The 27,986-nt window shown below is 43.0% G+C and overlaps 1 protein-coding gene across 1 annotated transcript; it reads left to right on the plus strand.

Annotated features, from left to right (window-relative positions):
- The first annotated feature begins 6 nt into the window (after positions 1-6).
- LOC120028287 (gap junction delta-2 protein-like) lies at positions 7-27,866 on the plus strand. The gene is made up of 2 exons (XM_038973471.1): positions 7-77; positions 27,023-27,866. The coding sequence occupies exons 1-2, from the start codon at positions 7-9 to the stop codon at positions 27,864-27,866; spliced, it is 915 nt and encodes a 304-aa protein (XP_038829399.1).
- Positions 27,867-27,986: the final 120 nt, after the last annotated feature.

Here is a 27,986-nt window from a genome sequence, read left to right on the forward strand (position 1 = left end):
GCCATCATGGGGGAGTGGACCATCCTGGAGCGCCTCCTGGAGGCTGCTGTCCAGCAGCATTCCACCATGATCGGAAGGTAAGCAGCATACTGATATCTAGAGCAGGGGTATTCAAATCTGAGCCTGCAGGTCCAGTGTACTGCCGGTTGTGTTTTACCTGATAGTGAATTGCACCCTGGTGTCCCAGGTCATTATCAGTCCCTGGTTAGAGGGAAATATTGAAAATCAGTAGTGGAACTGGCTTCAAAGTCCAGATTTGAATTTACCTGATCTAGAGGTTAAATTACATTACATTCAAAAGCTTTAATGTCATTCACTTTGTCTTTGGATTCCATTCCGAAGGCTCAATCGCAAACACAATGGTCATAACATTAAAATTATACAAAAATAAAATAAGAACTTACATTACCATTTTAAAAGGGCAGATTGTTAATAAATGTCTCTGGTGTTGCCTGCAAAGGGCACTCTATCTATCCTCCATCGCTTTTGATGGGGATGATTAGAATATACTGTAGGCTCGGTATTGGATAGGGGTCTTATTGCAAGGATATTCTCTTCTGCATGGTCAGTTTGAGGCTCTCAATGAACCTTCCCCTCTGTGTGTTATCTCTATGTGTTGCAAATATGGTCTGATTGAGTCTGTGGCTTCCTGTCCAAAGTGGCTGATCAGAAGCTGAGAGGCTTTGTTTTAATCCTGTGGACAAAGTGAGGGGATGTATGATGGAGGGAGGGGGAGAATGTAGGGGGGAGAACGGGGAGAGGAGAGATACCATTGGTCCAAGGGGCTTCAGCTGTCAGAGTTTGAAACAGCACGAGGATGCAGAGACCTCATTTGACTTTCGCCCAGTCCATTCCTCTCACTCTCTCCTCTCACTCTATTCTCTCTCTCTCTCCCTTGCTCTCTCACACCCTCTCACACTTTCTCTTTCTCTCTTACTCTTTGATAGCGTGTCATGTCCTAAGTGTAGAAGGCATCAGAGAGCGTGTTTTCTCAGAGCTGTATGCAGCAGAAAGTGGTCTCCTTTGCTATGGTGTCTTCTGGGAAGTCTCTGCAGAAGGCTGTGGGGTTGGTTGTGTCCTCATTATGGGCAGTGTGGTCACTGGTCCTCCCTGACATCTGCATAAAGATAAATGAACGCTCCAAGACTGCCGTGGAAAGTGTGCTCATTTGGCTTTGTGTGCGTCCCAAATGTCTCCCTATTCCCTACACACGGACTATACCAAACATTAAGAACACCTTCCTAATATTGAGTTGCAACCACCACTTTTGTCCTCAGAACAGCCTCAGTTCGTTGGGGCATGGACTTTACAAGGTGTCGAAAGCGTTCCACAGGGATGCTGGCCCACATTGATTCCACAGTTGTGTCAAGACCATTCTTGATACACACGGAAAACTGTTGAGCGTGGAAAAACCCAGCAGCGTTGCAGTTCTTGACACAAACCACAGCACCTGGCACCTACTACCATACCCCATTCAAAGGCACTTCACTCTTTAGTCTTGCCCATTCACCCTCTGAATGGCACACATACACACTCCATGTCTCATTTGTCTCAAAGCTTAAAAATCCTTCTTTAACCCGCCTTTCTCCTTCCCTTCATCTACACTGATTGAAGTGGATTTAACAAGTGACATAAATAAGGGATCATAGCTTTCACCTGGATCCAGTTCATGTCATGGAAAGAGCAGGTGTTCATAATGTTTTGTACACTCAGTGTATAGTGCACTACGTATGACCATGGTCATAAGTAATGTAGTATACTATCAAGTGAATAGGGTGTATTTTGGGATGTACATTTTGTTACTCAGTAAAGAGAAATCTCCTTCATATCTGAGCTTTTGAGTTATTATTTAATTATATTACATATACACTACCGTTCAAAAGTTTGGGGTAATTTAGAAATGTCCTTGTTTTTGATAGACTCCTGGATGCTGGCCTTCTTGGCAGAGTTACTCTGTCCAGTGTCTGTGTTCTTTTGCCCATCTTAATCTTTTCTTTTTATTGGCCAGTCTGAGATATGGCTTTTTCTTTGCAACTCCCGGAGTCGCCTCTTCACTGTTGATGTTGAGACTGGTGTTTTGTGGGTACTATTTAATGAAGCTGCCAGTTGAGGACTTGTGAGGCGTCTGTTTCTCAAACTAGACACTCTAATGTACTTGTCCTCTTGCTCAGTTGTGCACCGGGGCGTCCCACTCCTCTTTCTATTCTGGTTAGAGACAGTTTGCGCTGTTCTGTGAAGGGAGTAGTACACAACGTACGAGATCTTCAGTTTCTTGGCAATTTCTCGCATGGAATAACCTTCATATCTCAGAACAAGAATAAACTGACGAGTTTCAGAAGAAAGTTATTTGTTTCTGGCCATTTTGAGCCTGTAATCGAACCCACAAATGCTGATGCTCCAGATACTCAACTAGTCTAAAGGCCCGTTTTATTGCTTCTTTAAGCAGAACAACAGTTTTCAGCTGTGCTAACATAATTGCAAAAGGTTTTTCTAATGATCAATTAGCCTTTTAAAACGATAAACTTGGATTAGCTAACACAACATGCCATTGGAACACAGGAGTGATGGTTGCTGATAATGGGCCTTTGTGAATATTCCATAAAAAAATCTGCTGTTTCCAGCTACAATAGTCATTTACAACATTAACAATGTCTACACTGTATTTCTAATCAATTTGATGATATTTTAATGGACACAAAATGTGCTTTTCTTTCAAAAACAAGGGCATTTCTCAGTGACCCCAAACTTTTGAACGGTAGTGTATGTTTTGAATTATATCACAAATGAATTGTAAGGTTCTTAGGTCATTGGTTGTCCTAATGCAGTGGAGGCTTAAAAGTGCAACTGCAGCTCAGCGAAGTACAAAAGAGCTGTCACTGTCAGTCATTGTTGATGTTTTCTCATCACAAAATCATGTCTTGCCAAATCTACTGTAAGCCTAGAGAGAGACAGAGATTAAAACCAACATCCAGTATCGACTGTAGGCTACCTCATAATACAGTACTGGGCCATATAGCTAGCTGTCCATAATTTGTCATACAAGAGTAGATACTTTGAGTGTATACATTACATTATCAACTATTCAGTACATTCATTATAGGGTGACACATTATTTGAAGGGTACCTACATAACGACTTCATAACACATTCATAACACTATCATAATCAGTGTGTCCATCGCTATGTCTATATGAATGTTCCTCCAGAACTAGCGCTACAGAATTACAGTATATTATGCATAGTGCCAAAGCTGCCTGACCCCTGGCTTCCACGGATCTGTGCTTCCATTAGGAGACGGACCAGTCAACCTGTATCCGGTAGCAGTAGTGATGCTATGAAGGATCACACCTCCCCTACTCATTCATGATCCACACTGATCATCTGAATTAGTCACCCACGCTAGAAGGAGTGAGAGCAAAGTGTTATTCACACTCTGACAGAGGCAGGCGTCATCGCGTCAGTCTGAAGAGGCTGGTTACAGTCATAGAAATGTAATTACTAGAATGGTTATCCGATATTCAAGTAATGTTCTGATTTACCCATTCTAGTGTCTTGTAGTAGTTCTATTTCTATGGTTACAGTATCAGTGTAAGAACTGTCCTCTCTCTCTCTCTGACAATAGTGTGAAAGGGTAAGATGGTAATATAAACATAAGCAAGAGGAGTATTAGAGTTCGAGTTAAAGCAGCTATTTTGTAGCTGACTCATTTTGTCATGTTTGCTTATCATCCACTGTTACACTTAGAAAAAAAAGTGCTATCTAGAACCTAAAAGAGTTCATTGCCTGTCCCCATAGGAGAAACCTTTGAAGAACCCTTTTGGGTTCGATGTAGAACCCTTTCCACAGAGCGTTCTACTTGGAACCCAAAAGGGTTCTACCTAGAACCAAAAAGGGTTCTCCTATAGGTACAAATGAAAAACCCTTTGGAACCCTTTTTTCTAAGATTGTACTGTAAGTAGCTGGCATGTTATCTGGCAATTGCCTTCACTATTGTTCAGCCGCGGTTGACAGTGATGGCTCTCCATGACATGACATCTGACCTTGGCATCATTGCTGTTTAGAAACATTGTGGAAACTGGAAAATCCCCTGAGCACAAGTCCCTGATTGGTCCTTATACTGTGGGGCTCCTCATTGGTCACTGTCTGAAGATGCGAGGGAATAAGGAAGGAAGCATCATGGCTCCCTTATTCCCCCTGGTGATGCCACTGTGCATTCCCTCAGGACGACACGAAAACAAACTGGCTGCTTTTCAACATGAATCACATTAATTGCATTAGCATCAACACACGCGGGAGCGATGCCACATTCCAAATTTCTGTTTGAAAAAGCTAGCCTTAGCTTTCCTAACTGCCTGTGTATATTTGTTCCTAACGTCCCTGAAAAGTTGCATATCACGGGGGCTATTTGATGCTATTGCAGAACGCCACAGGATGTTTTTGTGCTGGTCAAGGGCAGACAGGTCTGGAGTGAACCAAGGACTATATCTATTCCTAGTTCTAAAATTTTTGAATGGCGTATGCTTATTTAAGATGGTGAGGAAGGCACTTTTAAAGAATAGCCAGGCATCATCTACTCATCTACTCGATTAGAAAGGCCTGCTCGCAGAAGTGTTTTAGGGAGCGTTTGACAGTGATGAGGGGTGGTCGTTTGGTCGCAGACCCATTACGGATGCAGGCAATGAGGCAGTGATCGCTGAGATCAGCAGAGGTGTATTTGGAGGGCGAGTTAGTTAGGATGACATCTATGAGGGTGCCCGTGTTTACGGATTTGGAGTTGTACCTGGTAGGTTCATTGATCATTTGTGTGAGATTGAGGGCATCAAGTTTAGATTGTAGGATGGCCGGGTATTAAACCTGGTATTAAAATGGATTTTGGGGGGGGGTTGTATCATTTGATTTACACAACATGCCTACCACTTTGAAGATGCAAAATATTTTTTATTGTGAAACAAACAAGAAATAAGACAAAAAAACAGTAAACTTGAGTGTGTGTAGCTATTCACCCCCCCCCCCAAGTCAATATTTTGCAGAGCCACCTTTTGCAGCAATTACAGCTGCAAGTCTCGTGGTATGTCTCTATGAGCTGGCACATCTAGCCACTGAGATTTTTGCCCATTCTTAAAGGCAAAATTGCTCCAGCTCCTTCAAGTAGGATGGGTTCTGCTGGTGTACAGCAATCTTTAAGTCATACCACAGATTCTCAATTGGATTGAGGTCTGAGCTTTGACTAGGCCATTCCAAGACATTTAAATGTTTCCCCTTAAACCACTCAAGTGTTGCTTTAGCAGTATGCTCAGGGTCATTGTGCTGCTGGAAGGTGAACCTCCGTCCCAGTCTCAAATCTCTGGAAGACTGAAACAGGTTTCCCTCAAGAATTTCCCTGTATTTAGCGCCATCCATCATTCCTTCAATTCTGACCAGTTTCCTAGTCCCTGCTGATGAAAAACATCCCCACAGCATGATTCTGCCACCACCATGCTTCACTGTGTTCTCGGGGTGATGAGAGGTGTTGGGTTTGCGCCAAACATAGCATTTTCCTTTATGGCCAAAAGGCTAAATTTTAGTCTCATCTGACCAGAGTACCTTCTTCCATATATTTGGGGAGTCTCCCACATGCCTTTTGGCGAACACCAAACGTGTTTGCTTATTTTTTTCTTTAAGCAATGGCTTTTTTCTGGCCACTCTTCCATAAAGCCCAGCTCGGTGGAGAGTACAGCTTAAAGTGGTCCTATGGACAGATACTCCAATCTCCGCTGGGGAGCTTTGCAGCTCCTTCAGGGTTATCTTTGGTCTCTTTGTTGCCTCTCTGATTAATGCCCTCCTTGCCTGGTCCGTGAGTTTTGGTGGGCGGCCCTCTCTTGGCAAGTTTGTTGTGGTGCCATATTCTTTACATTTTTTAATAATGGATTTAATGGTGCTCCGTGGGATGTTCAAAGTTTCAGATATTTTTTTTATAACCCAACCCATTTTGTACTTCTCCACAACTTTGTCCCTGACCTGTTTGGAGAGCTCCTTGGTCTTCATGGTGCCGCTTGCTTGGTGGTGTCCCTTGCTTAATGGTGTTGCAGACTCTGGGGCCTTTCAGAACAGGTGTATATGTACTGAAATCATGTGACAGATCATGTGACACATAAATAAAGTCCACCTGTGTGCAATCTAACTAATTATGTGACTTCTGAAGGTAATTGGTTGCACCAGATCTTATTTAGGGGCATCATAGAAAATACATATGCACGCACCACTTTTTAAAATATTTTTAAATAATTTTCTGAAACAATTTTTTTTTTTTTTCACTTCACCAATTTGGACTATTTTGTGTATGTCCATTATATGAAATCCAAATAAAAACCAATTTAAATTACAGGTTGTAATGCAACAAAATAGGAAAAACACCAAGGGGGATGAACATTTTTGCAAAGCACTGTAGGTAGAGGAGCAAGCCTACATGGCATGGCATACTCTGTGCCTTGCCTCAGGGTAATATCATTGCGGAGTCCCCCACAGGTCTATTTATTACCGTCCTCATTTCAGATACATTGGCCCCTAGAGTGTTTACAGTCGCTTATTCCCCTTACAGCATGGGTAGGCAACTAGATCAGAGCGAATGGTCGGTTGTTATTTTGAAATACATAATCATAAACCTTGATTACATTGAGACATGGTCAGAGGGCTGGAAAATAATAATAATTTGTACACTATATATATATGTCTCTTTTTTGTATTAGTGGGAATACTTGGGAACAGACTTCCTAAATTACATATTTTTTCTGCTGAATTCCTGGTCTTATTTTTACCAAAAACTACACTGAACAAAAATATAAATGGAACATGCAACAGTTTAAAATATTTTATTGTTAATTTTACTGAGTTACAGTTCATATAGGAAATCAATCTTTGAAATATATTCATTAGGCCCTAATCTATAGATTTCACATTGACTGGGAATACAGATATGCATATTGGTCACAGATACCTTAAAGAAAAGATAGGGGTGTGGATCAGAAAACCAGTCGGTATCTGGTGTGACCACCATTTATATCATGCAGCACAACACATCTCCTTCGCATAGAGTTGATCAGGCTATTGATTGTGGCCTGTGGAATGTAGTCCAACTCCTCTTCAATGTCTGTGCAAAGTAGCTGGATATTGGTGGGAACTAGGACACGCTGTCTTACACATTGATCCAGAGCATCCCAAATATGCTCAATGGGTGACATATCTGGAAGAACTGGGACATTTTCAGCTTCCAGGAATTGTGTACAGATCCTTGTGACATGGGGCCGTGAATTATCATCCTGAAACATGAGGTGATGGCGGCGGATGAATGGCCTAACAATGGGCCTCAGAATCTCGTCCCGGTATCAAATTGCCATCAATAAAATGCAATTGGAAAGGTTCAGAACTTTTGTGAAACATCACAGGACAGTTGAAAAATATATGGCAAATAGAAATCAAAACTGGATGGGAGGGGTTGAGTGGAGCTGAAGGGTGGGACTAAAAACAACAAGTTAACTAATGTAAAATATACTGGGTCCGTAAAATGTATAGAGGTTCAGAATTTTTGTGAAACAGCACAGTCAACATATATGCCAACTAGAAAGCAAAACTGGATGCTCTTCAGCGATAGATGGGAGGGGATGAGGGTAGCTGAAGGATGGGATAAAAAAAGAAGAGAAAAATACATTATGTCCATAAAATGTATATAGTATGTATAAGCTGGAAGTAGAAGCCTAGGTGTTGTTGTCCATTAGTTTACTCCAATTAGGGGATGGGTTGTTACAGTTAGGGGAACAAAATAAAGGAATATATATTTTAAAAGATACAGTGGCAAGAAAAAGTATGTGAACCCTTTGGAATTACCTGGATTTCTGCATAAATGAGTCATAAAATTTGATCTGATCTTCATCTAAATCACAACAATAGACAAACACAGTGTGCTTCAAATAATAACACACAAATTATTGTATTTTTCTTGTCTATATTGAATACATAATTTAAACATTCACAGTGTAAGTTGGAAAAAGTATGTGAACTCCTAGGCTAATGATTTCTCCAAAAGCTAATTAGAGTCAGGTGTCAGCTAACCTGGAGTCCAATCAATGAGACGAGATTGGAGATGTTGGTTAGAGCTGCCCTGCCCTATAAAAAAACTCACAAAATTTGAGTTTTCTACTCACAAGAAGCATTGCCTGATGTGAACCATGCCTCGAACAAAATTAAGATTAAGAATTGTTAATTTGCATTAAACTGGAAAGGGTTACAAAAGTATCTCAAAGCCTTGATGTTCACGGTCCATGGTAAGTCCACGGTAAGACAAATTGTCTATAAATGGAGAAAGTTCAGCACTGTTGCTACTCTCCTTAAGAGTGGCCGTCCTGCAAAGATGACTGCAAGAGCACAGTGCAGAATGCTCAATGAGGTTAAGAAGAATCCTTGAGTATCAGCTAAAGACTTACAGAAATCTCTGGAACATGCTAACATCTCTGTTGACGAGTACCATACATGTAAAACACTAAACAAGAATGGTGTTCATAGGAGGACACCATGGAAGAAGCCACTGCTGTCCAATAAAAACATTGTTGCACGTCTGAAGTTTCTCAAAAGAGCACTTAGATGTTCCACAGCGCTTCTGGCAAAATATTCTGTGGACAGATTAAACTACAGTTGAGTTGTTTGGAAGGAACACACCACACTATGTGTGGGGTAAAAAAGGCACAGCACACCAACATCAAAACCTCATCCCAACTGTAAAGTATGGTGGAGGGAGCATCATGGCTTGGGGCTGCTTTGCTGCCTCAGGCCCTGGACAGCTTGCTATCATCAACGGAAAAATGAATTCCCAAGTTTATCAAGACATTTTGCAGGAGAATGTAAGGCTGTCTGTCCGCCAATTGACGCTCAACAGAAGTTGGGTGATGCAACAGGACAACGACCCAAAACACAGAAGTAAATCAACAACAGAAGGGCTTCAACATAAGAAAATACGCCTTCTGGAGTGGCCCAGTCAGAGTCTTGACCTCAACCCGATTGAGATGCTGTGGCCTGACCTCAAGAGAGCAGTTCACACCAGACATCCCAAGAATATTGCTGAATTGAAACAGTTTTGTAAAGAGGAATGGTCCAAAATTCCTCCTGACCGTTGTGCAGGTCTGAGCTGCAACTACAGTAAACGTTCGCTTGAGGTTATTGTTGCCAAAGGAGGGTCAACCAGTTATTAAATCCAAGGGTTCACATACTTTTCCCACCCTGCACTGTGAATGTTTACACTGTGTGTTCAATAGCATGAAAACGTATAATTGTTTGTGTCTTATTAGTTTAAGCAGACTGTGTTTGTCTATTGTTGTGACCTAGATGAAGATCAGAGCGAATTTTATGAACAATTTATGCAGAAAACCAGGTATTTCCAAAGGGTTCACATACTTATTCTTGCCACTGATATATATATATATATACACTGCTCAAAAAAATAAAGGGAACACTTAAACAACACAATGTAACTCCAAGTCAATCACACTTCTGTGAAATTAAAACTGTCCACTTAGGAAGCAACACTGATTGACAATAAATTTCACATGTTGTTGTGCAAATGGAATAGACAAAAGGTGGAAATTATAGGCAATTAGCAAGACACCCCCAATAAAGGAGTGGTTCTGCAGGTGGTGACCACAGACCACTTCTCAGTTCCTATGCTTCCTGGCTGATGTTTTGGTCACTTTTGAATGCTGGCGGTGCTTTCACTTTAGTGGTAGCATGAGACGGAGTCTACAACCCACACAAGTGGCTCAGGTAGTGCAGCTCATCCAGGATGGCACATCAATGCGAGCTGTGGCAAGAAGGTTTGCTGTGTCTGTCAGCGTAGTGTCCAGAGCATGGAGGCGCTACCAGGAGACAGGCCAGTACATCAGGAGACGTGGAGGAGGCCGTAGGAGGGCAACAACCCAGCAGCAGGACCGCTACCTCCGCCTTTGTGCAAGGAGGAGCAGGTGGAGCACTGCCAGAGCCCTGCAAAATGACCTCCAGCAGGCCACAAATGTGCATGTGTCTGCTCAAACGGTCAGAAACAGACTCCATGAGGGTGGTATGAGGGCCCGACGTTCACAGGTGGGGGTTGTGCTTACAGCCCAACACCGTGCAGGACGTTTGGCATTTGCCAGAGAACACCAAGATTGGCAAATTCGCCACTGGCGCCCTGTGCTCTTCAAAGATGAAAGCAGGTTCACACTGAGCACGTGACAGACGTGACAGAGTCTGGAGACGCCGTGGAGAATGTTCTGCTGCCTGCAACATCCTCCAGCATGACCGATTTGGCGGTGGGTCAGTCATGGTGTGGGGTGGCATTTCTTTGGGGGCCGCACAGCCCTCCATGTGCTCGCCAGAGGTAGCCTGACTGCCATTAGGTACCGAGATGAGATCCTCAGACCCCTTGTGAGACCATATGCTGGTGCGGTTGGCCCTGGGTTCCTCCTAATGCAAGACAATGCTAGACCTCATGTGGCTGGAGTGTATCAGCAGTTCCTGCAAGAGGAAGGCATTGAAGCTATGGACTGGCCCGCCCGTTCCCCAGACCTGAATCCAATTGAGCACATCTGGGACATCATGTCTCGCTCCATCCACCAACGCCACGTTGCACCACAGACTGTCCAGGAGTTGGCGGATGCTTTAGTCCAGGTCTGGGAGGAGATCCCTCAGGAGACCATCCGCCACCTCATCAGGAGCATGCCCAGGCGTTGTAGGGAGGTCATACAGGCACGTGGAGGCCACACACACTACTGAGCCTCATTTTGACTTGTTTTAAGGACATTACATCAAAGTTGGATCAGCCTGTAGTGTGGTTTTCCACTTTAATTTTGAGTGTGACTCCAAATCCAGACCTCCGTTGATAAATTTGATTTCCATTGATAATTTTTGTGTGATTTTGTTGTCAGCACATTCAACTATGTAAAGAAAAAAGTATTTAATAAGAATATTTCATTCATTCAGATCTAGGATGTGTTATTTTAGTGTTCCCTTTATTTTTTTGAGCAGTGTATATACAGTACCAGTCAACATTTTGGACACACCTACTCATTCAAGGGTTTTGATTTATTTTTACAATTTTCTACATTGTAGAATAATAGTGAAGACATCTAAACTATGAAATAACACATGGAATCATGTAGTTAGCAAAAAAGTGTTGAACAAATCAAAATATATTTTATATTTGAGATTCTTCAAAGTAGCCACCTTTTTCCTTGATAATAGCGTTGTGACAACTTTGAAGAATCTAAAATATATTTTGATTTGTTTAACACTTTTTTGGTTTCTACATGATTCCATATATGTTATTTCATAGTTTTGATGTCTTCACTATTATTTTATATATATATTATATATATGTATACAGAGCGTTTGGAAAGTATTCAGACCCCTTCAGTTTTTCCACATTTTGTTACGGTACAGCCTTATTTTAAAATTGATTAAATTCTCTTTTTCCCTCATCAATCTACACACAATACCCCATGATGACAAAGTGAAAACAGGTTTTTAGAAAGGTTTGCAAATTAATAAAATTTTGAAAAACGATGAAATACCTTATTTACATAAGTATTCAGACCCTTTGCTATGAGACTCGAAATTGTGCTCAGGTGCATCCTGTTTTCCATTGATCATCCATGAGATGTTTCTATAACTTGATTGGAGTCCACCTGTGGTAAATTCAATTGAATGGATATGATTTGGAAAGGCAGGTCCCACAGTTGACAGTGTATGTCAGAGCAAAAACCAAGCCATGAGGTTGAAGGAATTGTCCGTAGAGCTCCGAAACAGGTGTGTATCGAGGCACATTTTTTATTTATTTTATTTTATTTAACTTGGCAAGTCAGTTAAGAACAAATCCTTATTTACAACGACGGCCTACCCCGGCCAAACCCTAACCCAGACGACGCTGGGCCAGTTGTGCACCACCCAATCACGGCCAGTTGTGATACAGCCTGGAATCGAACCAGGGTCTGTAGTGACCCCTCTAGCACTGAGATGCAGTGCCTTAGACCGCTGCGCCACTCGGGATCCCAGATCTGGGGAAGGATCCGAAAAAGTTTTGCAGCATTGAAGGTCCCCAAGAACACAGTGGCCTCCATCATTCTTAAATGGAAAAAGTTTGGAACCACCAAGACTCTTCCTAGAGCTGGCTGCACAGCTAAACTCTGACAAAGCTCCAGAGTTCCTCTGTGGAGATGGGAGAACCTTGCAGAAGGACAACCATTTCTGCAGCACTCCACCAAACCAGGCCTTTATAGTAGAGGCACCTAAAGGACTTTCAGACCATGAGAAACAAGATTCTCTGGTCTGATGAGACCACAATTGAACTCTTTGGCCTGAATGCCAAGTGTCACATCTGAAGGAAACCTGGCACCATTCCTACAGTGAAGCATGGTGGTGGCAGCATCATGCTGTGGGCATGTTTTTCAGCGGCAGGGACTGGGAGACTAGTCAGGATCAAGGGAACGATGAACGAACCAAAGAACAGAAAGATCCTAGATGAAAACTTGCTAAAGAGTGCTCAGGACCTCAGACTGGGGTGAAGGTTCACCTTCCAACAAGACAACGACCCTAAGCACACAGCCAAGACAATGCTGCAGTGGCTTCGGGACAAGTCTCTGAATGTCCTTGAGTGGCCCAGCCAGAGCTGGACTTAAACGCGATCGAACTTCTCTGGAGAGACCTGAAAATACAGTTGAAGTCGGAAGTTTACATACACCTTAGTCAAATACATTTAAACTCAGTTTTTCACAATTCCTGACATTTAATCCCAGTAAAAAAATCCTCTCTTAGGTCAGTTAGGATCACCACTTTATTTTAAGAATGTGAAATGTCATAATAATAGTTGAGAGAATGATTTATTTCAGCTTTTATTTCTTTCATCACATTCCCAGTGGGTCAAAAGTTTACATGCTACCAAATACTAATTGAGTGTATTGCCTTTAAATTGTTTGACTTGGGTCAAACTTTTCGGGAGCCTTCCACAAGCTTCCCACAATAAGTTGGTGAATTTTGGCCCATTCCTCCTGACAGAGCTGGTGTAACTGAGTCAGGTTTGTAGGCCTCCTTGCTCGCACAAGCTTTTTCAGTTCTGCCCACAAATGTTCTATAGGATTGAGGTCAGGGCTTTGTGATGGCCACTCCAATACCTTGACTTTGTTGTCCTTAAGCCATTTTTCCACAACTTTGGAAGTATGCTTGGGGTCATTGTCCATTTGGAAGACCCATTTGCGACCAAGCTTTAACTTCCTGACTGATGTCTTGAGATGTTGCTTCAATATATCCACATAATCTTTCATCCTCATGATGCCATCTATTTTGTGAAGTGCACCAGTCCCTCCTGCAGCAAAGCACCCCCACAACATGATGCTGCCATGATGGTGTTCTTCGGCTTGCAAGCCTCCCCATTGTCCCTCCAAACATAACGATGGTCATTATGGCCAAACAGTTCTATTTTTGTTTCATCCGACCAGAGGACATTTCTCCAAAAAGTACGATCTTTGTCGCCATGTGCAGTTGCAAACTGTAGTCCGTCTTTTTAATGGCGGTTTTGGAGCAGTGGTTTCTTCCTTGCTGAGCGGCCTTTCAGGTTATGTCGATATTGGACTCGTTTTACTGTGGATATAGCTACTTTTATACCGGTTTCCTCCAGCATCTTCACAAGGTCCTTTGCTGTTGATTTGCACTTTTTGCACCAAAGTACGTTCATCTCTAGGAGACAGAACGCGTCTCCTTCCTGAGCGGTATGACGGCTGCGTGGTCCCATGGTGTTTATACTTGCGTACTATTGTTTGTACAGATGAGCGTGGTACCTTCAGGCATTTGGAAATTGCTCCCAATGATGAACCAGACTTGTGGAGGTCTACAATTTATTTTCTGAGGTCTTGGCTGAATTCTTTTGATTTTCCCATGATGTCAAGCAAAGAGGCACTGAGTTTGAAGGTAGACCTTGAAATACATCCACAGGTACACCTCCAATTGGCTCAAATTATGTCAATGAGAAGCTTCTAAAGCCATGATCATTTTCTGGAATATTCCAAGCTGTTTAAAGGCACAGTCAACTTAGTGTATGTAAACTTCTGATCCACTGGAATTGTGATACAGTGAATTATAAGTTAAATAATCTGTCTGTAAACAATTGTTGGGAAAATTACTTGTGTCATGCACAAAGTAGATGTCCTAACCGACTTGCCAAAACTATAGTTTGTTAACAAGAAATTTGTGGAGTTGTTGAAAAACTAGTTTTAATTATTCCAACCTAAGTGTATGTAAACTTCCGACTTCAACTGTAGCTGTGCAGCGATGCTCCCCATCCAACCTGACAGAGCTTGAGAGGATCTGCAGAGAAGAACGGGAGAAACTCCCCAAATACAGGTGTGCCAAGCTTGTAGTGTCATACCCAAGAAGACTTGAGGCTGTAATCGCTGCCAAAGGTGCTTCAACAAAGTACTGAGTAAAGGGTCTGAATACTTATGTAAATGTGATATTTCAGATTCAGATTTTATATACATTTGCAAAAATGTAAAAAAACAAAACAGTTTTTGCTTTGTCATTCTGGGATATTGTGTGTAGAAACTATTTAATCCGTTTAAGAATAAAGCTGTAACGTAACAAAATGTGGAAAAAGTCAAGCGGTCTGAATATTTTTCCAAATGTACTGTATATATATTTACAAAAAATGTATATGGGGGATTGGAAATGATGCAGACAATTACATTGATGGAAGCTACAATCTATCTGCAATATTTAAACTGATTGTGTTCGTTGTCCGTAGCTTATGCCTTCCCATATCATAAGCCCATCGCCACAATGGGGCACTCTGTTCACAATGTCTGCCATCTGCCCGGTGCAGTTGAAACCGGGATTCATCTGTGAAGAGCCAACTTCTTCAGCGTGCCAGTAGCCATCAAAGGTGAGCATTGGCCCACCAAAGTCGGTTACGACGCCGAGCACGCAGATGAGCTTCCCTGAGACTGTTTCTGACAGTTTGTGTGGAAATTTTTTGGTTGTGCAAACCCACAGTTTCATCCGCTGTCCGGGTGGCTGGTCTAAGACGATCCTGCAGGTGAAGAACCCGGATGTGGAGGTCCTGGGCTAGGTTACACCTAGGCTGCGGTTGTGAGGCCAGTTGGATGTTCTACCAAAATCTCTAAAACAACATTGGATGTGGCTTATGGTAGAGAAATTAACATTAAATTCAATGGCATCAGCTCTGGTGGACATTCCTGCAGTCAGCATGCCAATTGCATGCTCCCTCAAAACTTGAGACATCTGTATTATTGTGTTGTGTGACAAAACTTCACATTTTAGAGTGGTCTATTATTATCCCTAGCACAAGGTGTAATAATCATGCTGTTTAATTAGCTTCTTAATATGCCACACCTGTCAGGTGGATGGATTGTCTTGGCAAAGGAGAAATGCTCACTAACAATGACGTAAACAAATTTGTGCACAAAATCTGAGAGAAATAAGCTTTTTGTGCGTATGGAAAAGTATTGGGATCTTTTACTTCAGCTCATGAAACTTGGGACCAACACTTTACATGTTGCGTTTTATATTTTTGTTCAGTATAAAATCCACCCCCCAAAAAACGTTGGGGGACCAACCTTTTTATGCAGGTCGGTTTTGGTTCCGCGGGACACCTGTTGCTGACCCCTGCCCTACAGCCAATAAATGTGTCTATCAACATGCACCACAGCGTATAAAAATGTGTACAAATGCATTTCGATGCAAATATATTCTCATTTCCCGTATTCTCCTCTCCACTGGATGTTTCTTTCTTGATTTTTCCAGTTTTCTGTTCTCCTTCCATATCTCCCACCCATCTCTCTTTTCACCCTTTCCTCCCACAACCCATTCCTCCTCTCTCGCCGTTTCTTATTTTCTTTCCATTATTCCAATTACTCATCCTTACGATCCTTTAACGCTAAGCTCCCTGTCACCACTGTTAAAGCCACACAGATAAACCCTTGTCTTTTGTGTATGGGTGTATGGATGAGTGTTTGGATAAACCATGTCACTTTGAAAAAGCCGAAAGATATCCTATACACAGTTGTTACATTCAGAGACTGAGTGTTTTTCTCTCAATGGGGTTCTATCTGACTGGCTTAATCCAGATGTGACGGCTCCACTCGATTATTTACTGTACCCCCAAACAGCTGGGTAAACAATCAACAGATGATTAGGAATCTTAAGAGAGGGGGGGGGGGGGTTAGAGAAAAAGAGTGGAGGAGAGGTCAGTGACTCTGGCCGTTGAAGGGCTGCTAATGAGGGTTCAGTCCATGAGTCAGCGCTTATGACTTCCAGGGGTTATAACTGACCGTAAGACTCACAAGGAGAGAATAGAATAGACACAGTGTCCCAGACTACTCTTAGGCCACTCTTAATTATTATCTTATTAATGCATGTCAACAACTCAAACAGCCATGGAGCCAAAGATTCAGAGAGAGACATACCATGGTTTGTCAAAGATTAAGTAAAGGCCTCGTCGTTTAGGCCTCACACTAGCGTTGGGCTCTCCACAATAGGACAGTGAGTTTTCTTTATCTTACTTAGCAAAAAGCATATGAAAGGTTGTATCAGTTTGTTAGGAGCCTTTTCCTTTTGTTCTAAGCTTCCATAGACTCATAATGAGATCCACTGACTGTACAAAGGCACCAGCGCTCTCGCTCTATCTGTGAGAGTAAGATGGATGAAGTGTCTGTGGGTATTGATTTGCACCTGGTGCAGATCATATCTTTCCCATACATCTCTGACACATTGCCTTATACCGCCTCTCTCAATGTTTATCTATTTTAATAAGGTCTCTCTCTCTCTCTCTCTCTCTCTCTCTCTCTCGTTCCCTAAACAGATAGAACTAGAAGACCTTGAGAGGGAGGGAGGGCGGAACTGAGACACAACCTGCATCTTATCATTCTGCTGCAATGTTTGGGCTATAGGCATGATGAGGGCATGGGGAGATATGGCATTAGTGTGTGTGTGTGTGTGTTTGTCCACTGTGTCCAACGTTGTCCCTCAGGGCTGACAGCAGCAGCTGTCAGGCCTGTGTGAGTGAGCCAGACAGTTCAGTCACACACACACTTAATCACGCACACAAACACGCACACAAAAGGTGTGATGACAAAAGGTGTGATGCTCCCATCTGAGGCCTAAGGAGATCAGACACATGAACCACTGCTCTCTCCCAGTGTGTGTGTGTGTGTGTGTGTGTGTGTGTGTGTGTGTGTGTGTGTGTGTGTGTGTGTGTGTGTGTGTGTGTGTGTGTGTGTGTGTGTGTGTGTGTGTGTGTGTGTGTGTGTGTGTATGTGTGTGTGTGTGTGTGTGTGTGTGTGTGTGTGTGTGCAATACATGTCCCAAATGTTTGTAACACAATTTACTTGGAAAGAGTGGAAATCAATTCAGTATATTCTTGCCAGTCAAATGACCTCTCTCTCTGCAGCATGGTGAGTTGAATGCTGAATAGTTAATGGGAAGATACGTGAATTTGATAACATGTGTTAGGTGGAGTGTGAAGTCATTGTCACATTTAGCATGCGGTTATTCATATTTGGCTGCTAACAGTGTGTGACTTACTCAGTTTTGGCAGTGTAAACATTTGCCTGAGAGTGTAAGAGTAAATATAGCATCCGCATTGCAATTTGCTTACGCTTGTGTTTGTATGTTTGGCCGGCCATCTGGCTGTATGACTGTGTGTGTGTGTTGGGGGGCGAACTTGTGAGTCAGATGAGGATCTGTTTCACAAGTGTCTGTTTATGTTTGTCTATCTGTGTTGGAGGGAGTGTGGCGTCTGTCCCTTATTGGTCTGTGTAAGGTGTTTCACTGGTGTTTGTGTGCGTGAATAAGTATGTATTTGTGTGTGTGTGTGTGTGTGTGTGTGTGTGTGTGTGTGTGTGTGTGTGTGTGTGTGTGTGTGTGTGTGTGTGTGTGTGTGTGTGTGTGTGTGTGTGTGTGTGTGTGTGTGTGTGTGTGTGTGTGTGTGTGTGTGTGAGTGAGCTGTCTGGCTCTCTCATCAGCTTCTATCACTTTGACTCAACCACACACAGCAGCTGCTGCTGTCAGCCCTGAGGGACAACGTTGGACACAGTGGACAAACACACACACACACACACACACTAATGCCATATCTCCCCATGCCCTCATCATGCCTATAGCCCAAACATTGCAGCAGAATGATAAGATGCAGGTTGTGTCTCAGTTCCGCCCTCCCTCCCTCTCAAGGCCTTCTAGTTCTATCCGTAGAGAGAGAGAGAGACCTTGTTAAAATAGATAAACATTGAGAGAGGCGGTATAAGACAATGTGTCAGAGATGTATGGGAAAGATATGATCTGCACCAGGTGCAAATCAATACCCACAGACACTTCATCCATCTTACTCTCACAGATAGAGCGAGAGCGCTGATGCCTTTGTATAGTCAGTGGATCTCATTATGAGTCTATGGAAGCTTAGAACAAAGGGAAAAGGCTCCTAACAAACTGATACAACCTTTCATATGCTTCTTGCTAAGTAAGATAAAGAAAACTCACTGTCCTATTGTGGAGAGGCCTAAACGATGAGGCCTTTACTTAATCTTTGACAAACCATGGTATGTCTCTCTGAATCTATGGCTCCATGACTGTTTGAGTTGTTGACATGCGTTAATAAGATAATAATTAAGAGTGGTCTGGGACACTGTGTCTATTCTATTCTCTCCTTGTGAGTCTTACGGTCATTTATAACCCCTGGAAGTCATAAGCGCTGACTCATGGACTGAACCCTCATTAACAGCCCTTCAACGGCCAGTCACTGACCTCTCCTCCACTCTTTTTCTCTTTCCCTCTCTTTCTCTCTCTCTCCCTCCAACTATAAACAGGTAAACACACAAGCATTAAAATGCACAACCTTCACCAAAAATGTCGACGTTCATCACACTGAACTGCACAACTAGCAATTTGTTATTTTTTTACATTGATTCACTAACTGTACACATCAATCTTGATGTGACATGTCTCGTGAATCATAATGTCTGGGGTCCTTGCATACTTCTCTGTACTGTATATGTTTAGAATATATTAATAATACTTCTCTGTACTGTATATGTTTAGAATATATTAATAATACTTCTCTGTACTGTATATGTTTAGAATATATTAATAATACTTCTCTGTACTGTATATGTTTAGAATATATTAATAATACTTCTCTGTACTGTATATGTTTAGAATATATTAATAATACTTCTCTGTACTGTACATGTTTAGAATACTTCTCTGTATTGTACAGTTAAAGTCGGAAGTTTACATACACCTCAGCCAAATACATTTAAACTCAGTTTTTCACAATTCCTGACATTTAATCCTAGTAAAAATTCCCTGTCTTAGGTCAGTTAGGATACCCACTTTATTTTAAGAATGTGAAATGTCAGCATAATAGTAGAGAGAATGATTTATTTCAGCTTTTATTTATTTATTTCATCACATTCCCAGTGGGTCAAAAGTTTACATGCTACCAAATACTAATTGAGTGTATTGCCTTTAAATTGTTTGACTTGGGTCAAACTTTTCGGGTAGCCTTCCACAAGCTTCCCACAATAAGTTGGGTGAATTTTGGCCCATTCCTCCTGACAGAGCTAGTGTAAGGTTCAGGAGTCAGGTTTGTAGGCCTCCTTGCTCGCACAAGCTTTTTCAGTTCTGCCCACAAATGTTCTATAGGATTGAGGTCAGGGCTTTGTGATGGCCACTCCAATACCGTGACTTTGTTGTCCTTAAGCCATTTTGCCACAACTTTGGAAGTATGCTTGGGGTCATTGTCCATTTGGAAGACCCATTTGCGACCAAGCTTTAACTTCCTGACTGATGTCTTGAGATGTTGCTTCAATATATCCACATAATCTTTCATCCTCATGATGCCATCTATTTTGTGAAGTGCACCAGTCCATCCTGCAGCAAAGCACCCCCACAACATGATGCTGCCACCCCCGTGCTTCACGGTTGGGATGGTGTTCTTCGGCTTGCAATCCTCCCCCTTTTTCCTCCAAACATAACAATTGTCATTATGACCAAACAGTTCTATTTCTGTTTCATCAGACCAGAGGACATTTCTCCAACAAGTACGATCTTTGTCCCCATGTGCAGTTGCAAACTGTAGTCTGGCTTTTTTATGGAGGTTTTGGAGCAGTGGCTTCTTCCTTGCTGAGCGGCCTTTCAAGTTATGTCGATATAGGACTCGTTTTACTGTGGCTATAGATACTTTTGTACCTGTTTCCTCCAGCATCTTCACAAGGTCCTTTGCTGTTGTTCTGATTGATTTGCACTTTTCGCATCAAAGTACGTTCATCTCTAGGAGACAGAACGCGTCTCCTTCCTGAGCGGTATGATGGCTGCGTGGTCCCATGGTGTTTATACTTGCGTACTATTGTTTGTACAGATGAACGCGGTACCTTCAGGCATTTGGAAATTGCTCCCAATGATGAACCAAACTTGTGGAGGTCTACAATTTTTTTCTGAGATCTTGGCTGATTTCTTTTGATTTTCCCATGATGTTAAGCAAAGAAGCACTGAGTTTGAAGGTAGGCCTTGAAATACATCCACAGGTATACCTACAATTGACTCAAATTATGTCAATTAGCCTATCAGAAGCTTCTGAAGCCATGACATTTTCTGGAATATTCCAAGCTGTTTAAAGGCACAGTCAACGTAGTGTATGTACATTTTTGACCCACTGGAATTGTGATACAGTGAATTATAAGTGAAATAATCTGTCTGTAAACAATTGTTATAAAAATTACTTGTCAAAACTATAGTTTGTTAACAAGAAATTTGGGGAGTGGTTGAAAAACGAGTTTTAATGACCCCAACCTAAGTGTATGTATACTTCCAACTTCAACTGTACATGTTTAGAATATATTAATAGTACTTCTCTGTACTGTACATGTTTAGAATAAATTTAGGAGCGATAGAGGAGTGTGTGCTAACCATGTGTGGCTGGGAGTCAGTGGAGAATGCTTCCAGCATGTGTGACTGAGAGTGATTTGTGTTTTGGCGTTGGCATGGGCCACACTGGATTGTCCAAAACAGCAGATTAAATGTGGATTATAGCCGTGCTCCCATCCCGATCGCTGACTGTTGCTCTCTTCCCAGCTCACACCTCATGACCTTCCCAAACCCAGCACTCTACTCTGATGGCTGTGTTGCCATGACGATACCAGCCCTACAGCACACCTATACCGTTATCAGTTGATTACTGTGGAGTGGAGGTCTCTGTGACTCTGTAAAGGACTGCCGTGAGACTGTGAGTGTACTTGGAGCTACTCGTGTGGTAAATAGGGATTAATCACGGCTGTGCTGTGTATAATTAAATCATCAGTACAAAATGCAGCTCCAGTCACTCTAGTGCCCTTGTGTGTGTCCATAGAGAGAGGACACCAGTGTGCCGTGACCCCAGTCTGTCTCTCAGTACTGATCAGCTGCACAGGGATATTGTGTTTGTTTTCAGGCCAGTGGTAGGACTTAATGAGAAGTGGATAGTGGTACTGTCTCACGTCAGAGGTCTACAAATGAGATTTACATCCGTACGGCATAGACTTTAGACCTATATAGACACACAAAAAACACAGACACGGATCATTACCTTCTACCCATCTACACACACATACAGTATTGGCTCTATATCTCTCACACCAAACCACACAAAAACCCACACCCAGTGACACACACACACACACACACACACACACACACACACACACACACACACACACACACACACACACACACACACACACACACACACACACACACACACACTTAGCACTGAGCAGTGTGTACTGGCTCTGTCACAGAGGGTGTGTTCCGGTCTTGAGGGCTATCCTGGACCTCCTCCATCTCTGTCACATTCCAGTCGGTGACAGAAGGAGCAGAGGGGCACCGCTCCCCTGCCAAAAGAGTACCATCCACACTCACACACACGCAAACACACACAAGCCAACAGACACACCCAAGCAAACAGAAACGCAAAGACACTCACACACACAGCTGTTGCCGAGCGTTAGAAAGCTGATTGTGTCTGTAATGTCTGACATTCCTGTATTCTTCCCGTGCTCTCTATTCATTATTTCAAACTATTTGCATCATGTATTTCGTAAGTATGCTTGACTTGGTATGTGGCTGTGTATTAATGTAAGTGTGTCTGTGCTGATGGTGATGTTTTATATACAGTACGTGTGTAAGCATGTGTGTGTATGATTTCATACACTGTGTGTGTGTGTGTGTGTGTGTGTGTGTGTGTGTGAGGAAATAGGCTACATTCTCTGGGGAGAGTCGATACATTATTGGCTAAACGGACAAGATTCTGACCTCACCTGAAGCAAGACGTACTGTAGCTGTGGGCTAGGTGCCAAATGGCCTGCTGTCAAGTCAACCAGGTCCTATTGATGCTCAACCTTGTTAGCCTGACACAAGACAGGCATGAGGAAGCCAGGGAAATACTTTATAGAGAGAGTTAAAGGGATGAGGCCAGGTAAAGCAGCAGCAGACGCCAGGAAAGAGGGAGCCCTTTAAGAGGATTACACGGCAGTATCACATGGGGAACGCTTAAATCATAGGGCAAACAAGCCAGCTTTGACTCTTCACAGCTTCTTTTGTATGGATCGCTTTTTCAACCATCACCTCATGAAAAGGACTGGAATACTTTCTAATAACATGACCTAGCCAATTTATTTATTTAACTAGGCAAGTCAGTTAAGAACACATTCTTATTTACAATGACAGCCTATACCGGCCAAACACAGACGACGCTGGGCCAATTGTGCGCCGCCCTATGGGACTCCCAATCACGGCCGGATGTGATACAGCCTGGATTCAAACCAGGGACTGTAGTGACGCCTCTTGCACTGAGATGCAGTGCCTTAGACCGCTGCGCCACTCGGGAGCCTATGCATTGGATAAGACAGATGGAACACATACACTTCTCTAGTGTCTTTTTATATTAGTATATATCGGTCGTGTTCGTGGTTATCAATAAGATTCCATCATAGATCAACCATGTCTGCAACATTCTATACAACAGGTTGTGAGAGATGTTCTCTCCTGGGTGTGGAATGATTGTTATCTGGCTTCCATCCACAGATGACAGCAGACAGTTCCAGTATGATTTGATAGCATTGTTATTGCTGGTGTTTTTTTCTCATGCTGGGTAGTTAAGTTGCCTTTCTTCACTTTAGCTGGTCCTCGGCTCGAATCAGAGCTCATGAGCACCTCTCATTTTTCTTCCCATCGGCTGTTGCCATGGTAACTGGCAGAGGAAGTTGGGTGCGAGGGGAGAGAGAAGGGGAGGGAGGGGGTTTGCGGGTAAAGGCACCAGGGACCCCCCCCCCTTCCTCTCGTACCCACTTTCCTCAATCAACATATTATCTCCAGGGGTTACATAAAGAATCACTGTTGGGAAGAGCGACATTCATGACCGTACGGTATAACAGGGGCTGTTCTTCCTCCATAACAACAATGGTACAGCAGCATCACTTCAAATGGCATCTCTGTATTTTCTTCTCAGCAAGCAAACGATGCAAGCCGCTCAGTGGTTTGTGCGCGGACGGTTGTGACAACACTTCACTCCGAAAAAGAATGTATAATTTCACATGTTGGTGCACACTGTCAGTTACTGATCACTGCAGATACAAATAAACCTCCCCATGGCTTTTGTCATCAACTTTTGAGAGAGAAACCATGATCCAATTAAAAGAAGCAGTTTGGGTTCTGGGCATAATGTTTTGACGTAATCCCTGGGGATTGGATGAAAACACAGACAGGGTGTTCATTTAACGACAAACAAATACAGGCTGTTGAGGGGGAGGACAGGAGGACTACTCAGATAGTTTTGGACGTTTTTGCAAGATTCACAAAGGAGATTTCCTTTTCATGTTAAACAGAGTCTGCTGACAATGGTAGCAAAACTGCTTCCCCCAAAAAAAGAGAAATAGTCTCTATTTGGAGCGTATTCTGTTGCAGTGCCAGGCAGAGATAGGGAGGGAAAGAGAGGGGGGTTAGGGAGGGAGGGAGTTAGATGGTAGGAGCAGGAGCACAGAAAGACAGGGAGAAAAGACAGAAAGAGAGATAGTAAAGGGAAAAGAGGAGAAGAAGCAGGTGGGGGTTATGGGATAGATAATCTAAAGCTATTCAATGGCATTAAACAAACTACTAGGCCTAATGCAAGAATCCTACATTGGCACTGGTGCAGATTAAGGTTGTGGGTTTGCCTGTGGAAGCCATTATATAATTCATTCTCCCTGATGAGATTTTGTTCTCTCATGGCATTTATTTTATTCAAGGAAATCTCTAGCTCCTGCATTTTTTTGTGACTTTTAATCCCTGTCTGTAACTAATTCGACAGTAATTTGATGTTTTTCCTCTGTACCTAATAGTTTTTCACATCCTGTGACTGATACAGTGCGCTAGCTGGCACAATGCTCTAGAACTGCTATAGTGAATACTCAGTCCTAAACTGGCGACAAGGGCAAAAGCATTTTCATTTTTTCTCTACTGCATTTCCATCCGACACATCAGATTACAGGTGGGCGGATTGGGAGAATGTCTATTTCAAATTATTATTATTATTTATTTCCGGGCATAATTTTTTTTAACCTCTGCAGTCTCTGTCTATGATGAGAGGTAGGCCTACATGTGAGTAGCGCTGACTTTGGGTCAGATGAAATATGCCCCTTGAAACCACAGCTGTGGCATGTGCAGGCCAGTAAAGCCGCTCCGATTGGTAGGTTACCAATTCACCCACATCAGCCGAACCGCATCGAACTATTTGGCAACTAAGGTGACAATCCCACTTTGTTCTATTGTCGTCATCACTTCATAAAAGTTATCACAATATTGTTAATGAGTTCCAGGACCAATGGATTGGTATTGTCAGACGCAGGTGGGTAAATCTGTGCCCTGCGCCCGTGGAGTAATAATGATCATTTATAATACAGGTTCAATTCAAGTGTGAATTGCTCTGAACTCTTCGAGAGCTGCAGGCTACGCCACACAAAAGGCTGGCGTTAAAAATGCCTGCTGTGTTTTTATGAAAAATGAATGAGAAGAGAGCTTTGAGTGAGAGTGTCTGAGTTCAATTGACAGTGAAAAAGGAGGGTGCCTCTGAAGCCCACTCACAAAATGAAATCGTAGCCCTACGCTATAGAAAAGCAGCGCACACACTTGTATACATACGTCTCAACATGTCACATTAAGCACACCACTGAAAAATCATAGTGAATTGCTTCACACCCCCACTACCACAGTAATCTCTCTCTCCCCTCTGTCACACGCACAGAAATAGCACGTAAACCGCAGACAAGGTGCATAGTGTCATCGGTTGCTAAGGGGAAAGGAAAAATGGGAAGACAGAGATTGTGTGTTACAAAATTAATTACAGCAAGATCCACTGTAGCAGGGACTGAGATGAAGGTTACGTGTTAAATGAGCCTGACGCTAAAATTAGACCATGAAGCAGAGTGATGTGTCATGTCCCTGTTTTAAATGACTGTTGCGCTGGAGATAAAATGACTGGAAGTAGCACGGAAAAAATATTCACGTAATAATTGTTATTTCTCTAATATACAGTGCATTCGGAAAGTATGCAGACACCTTGACTTTTTCCACATTTTGTTATGTTACAGCCTCATTGTAAAATGTATTACACTCTTTCCCCCCTCATCAATCTACACAAAATACCCCATAATGACAAAGCAAAAAAACTTGACATAGACGGTAAAAGTAGATTTTTTAAATTATTCACTTGGCCAAAAGCAATACTTTTGGATACTGTATTTTAAGTTGGTTTAACAGTATTTCATACATGCTGTGCTTACTTCCTGTACACAAAAGGTGAATGATGGTGGGAGAACAAAGTGCAGTGTTCTGGAAAGTCTGGTTTGATATGCTTTAGGATATGGGTTGAACTTGAATAGGAAGAGTGAAGTAGAGGTTATAGACAACTATAAGCATTCGGAAAGTATTCAGTCCCTGTCACGTTCCTGACCTGTTTTCTGTTATTTTGTATGTGTTAGTCGGTCAGGGCGTGAGTTTGGGTGGGCAGTCTATGTTATGTGTTTCGTGTTGGTTAATGGGTGACCTGATATGGTTCTCAATTAGAGGCAGGTGGTTTTCATTTCCTCTGATTGAGAGCCATATTAAGGTAGGTGTTTTCACATTGTTTGTTGTGGGTGGTTGTTTCCTGTATCTGTGTTTGTTGCACCATACGGGACTGTATCGTTCGTTCGTTTTGTTTGTAGTCAGTACTGGTTCGTTCGTTCTTCGTTACGTGTAAGTTCGTAGTCCAGGTCTGTCTACTTCGTTTGTTGTTTTGTATTGTTGTTCAAGAGTTTTTCCGTCTTCGTCTGTTCCTTGTAATAAATAATATGTATAACTCCAACGCTGCATTTTGGTCGAATCCTTGCTACTCCTCTTCGGATGAAGAGAAGGAGGAAGCCCGTTACAGTCCCCTTGACTTTTTCCACATTTTGTTACTTTACAGCCTTATTCTAAAATTGATTAAATCATTTTTGTTCTTCATCAATCTACCTGCTTTTTTCTTTGTCTTTATGGGGTATAGTGTGTAGATTGATGAGGAGAAAAAAAACGATTTAATCCAATTTAGAATAAGGCTGTAACATAACAAAATGTGGAAAGAGTAAATGGGGGCTGAATACTTTCTGAATGCTCTGTAGATATTGTGCTCAGCAGATGAATGTGCTCTAGATGAATCCCTTGTTCTACCTCATCTAAAGGAACAGTGGCATCCTTAACTATCACTACTCATCGTTCCCACAACTCCACATCTCTTATCCAAGTTCTCTCTCTCTCCTGCTCCTGCTGTGCCCAAAGCTACTTCAGTCTCTTTAATCCAATATGTTTTATTGGTCTTCTACTATCCGTTCTCTCTTCACCACTCCCTCCAGTTGTTAACTGTAACACATATGTATTTTCTATTCTCTCTCTCTCTGTCGCTCTCTGTCTCTCTGTGTGTGCCTCTTTCATACAGGATTCTTCTGACTGTGGTGGTGATCTTTCGGATCCTGATCGTGGCCATCGTTGGCGAGACGGTGTACGAGGACGAGCAGACCATGTTCATCTGCAACACCCTGCAGCCGGGCTGCAACCAGGCCTGCTACGACAAGGCCTTCCCCATCTCCCACATCCGCTACTGGGTCTTCCAGATCATTCTGGTGTGTACGCCCAGCCTGTGCTTCATCACCTACTCTGTGCACCAGTCGGCCAAGCAGCGTGACAGACGCTACTCCTTCCTCTACCCACTGCTGGAGCGTTCGGATTACGGGCAAAGCGGCACCAGGAAGCTTCGTAACATCAACGGCATCCTGGTGCACCACGGCGACGGTGGCGGGAAGGACGAGCATGACTGCATGGAGGTGAAGGAGATCCCCAACGCGCCGCGGGGGCTCACACACGGCAAGAAGTCCAAGCAGCGCCAGCAGGAGGGCATCTCGCGCTTCTACATTATCCAGGTGGTGTTCCGTAACGCACTGGAGATCGGCTTTCTGGTAGGACAGTACTTCCTATACGGCTTCAGCGTGCCGGGCATCTTCGAGTGCGACCGCTACCCCTGCGTGAAGGAGGTGGAGTGCTACGTGTCGCGGCCCACCGAGAAGACGGTCTTCCTGGTCTTCATGTTCGCCGTGAGCGGCATCTGCGTGCTGCTCAACCTGGCAGAGCTCAACCATCTGGGCTGGAAGAAGATCAAGGCAGCCATCCGGGGCGTGCAGGCCCGCCGGAAGTCCATCTGCGAGATCCGCAAGAAGGACATGACCCACATGTCGCAGCCCCCCAACATGGGCAGGACCCAGTCCAGCGAATCCGCCTACGTCTGATGGAGACAGGGCTATACGCTGGGTAAGTGAGGGGCAGGGTAGGGAACGAGTGGGACGACCACTCCATTCCACTCTCTCTTTTTACAGTTTCAATGGAAACAGGAGGAGGAGGAGGACGGT

This window comes from Salvelinus namaycush, chromosome 34, assembly GCF_016432855.1.
Source record: "Salvelinus namaycush isolate Seneca chromosome 34, SaNama_1.0, whole genome shotgun sequence".
NCBI classification, from domain to species: domain Eukaryota; kingdom Metazoa; phylum Chordata; class Actinopteri; order Salmoniformes; family Salmonidae; genus Salvelinus; species Salvelinus namaycush.

Excerpts from the sequence above, each read along its gene's own strand:
- LOC120028287 (XM_038973471.1), top strand. The coding sequence starts at position 7 with ATGGGGGAGTGGACCATCCTGGAGCGCCTCCTGGAGGCTGCTGTCCAG. Across the intron at positions 78-27,022 it reads CATTCCACCATGATCGGAAG|GATTCTTCTGACTGTGGTGG; the intron begins GTAAGCAGCATA and ends TCTTTCATACAG.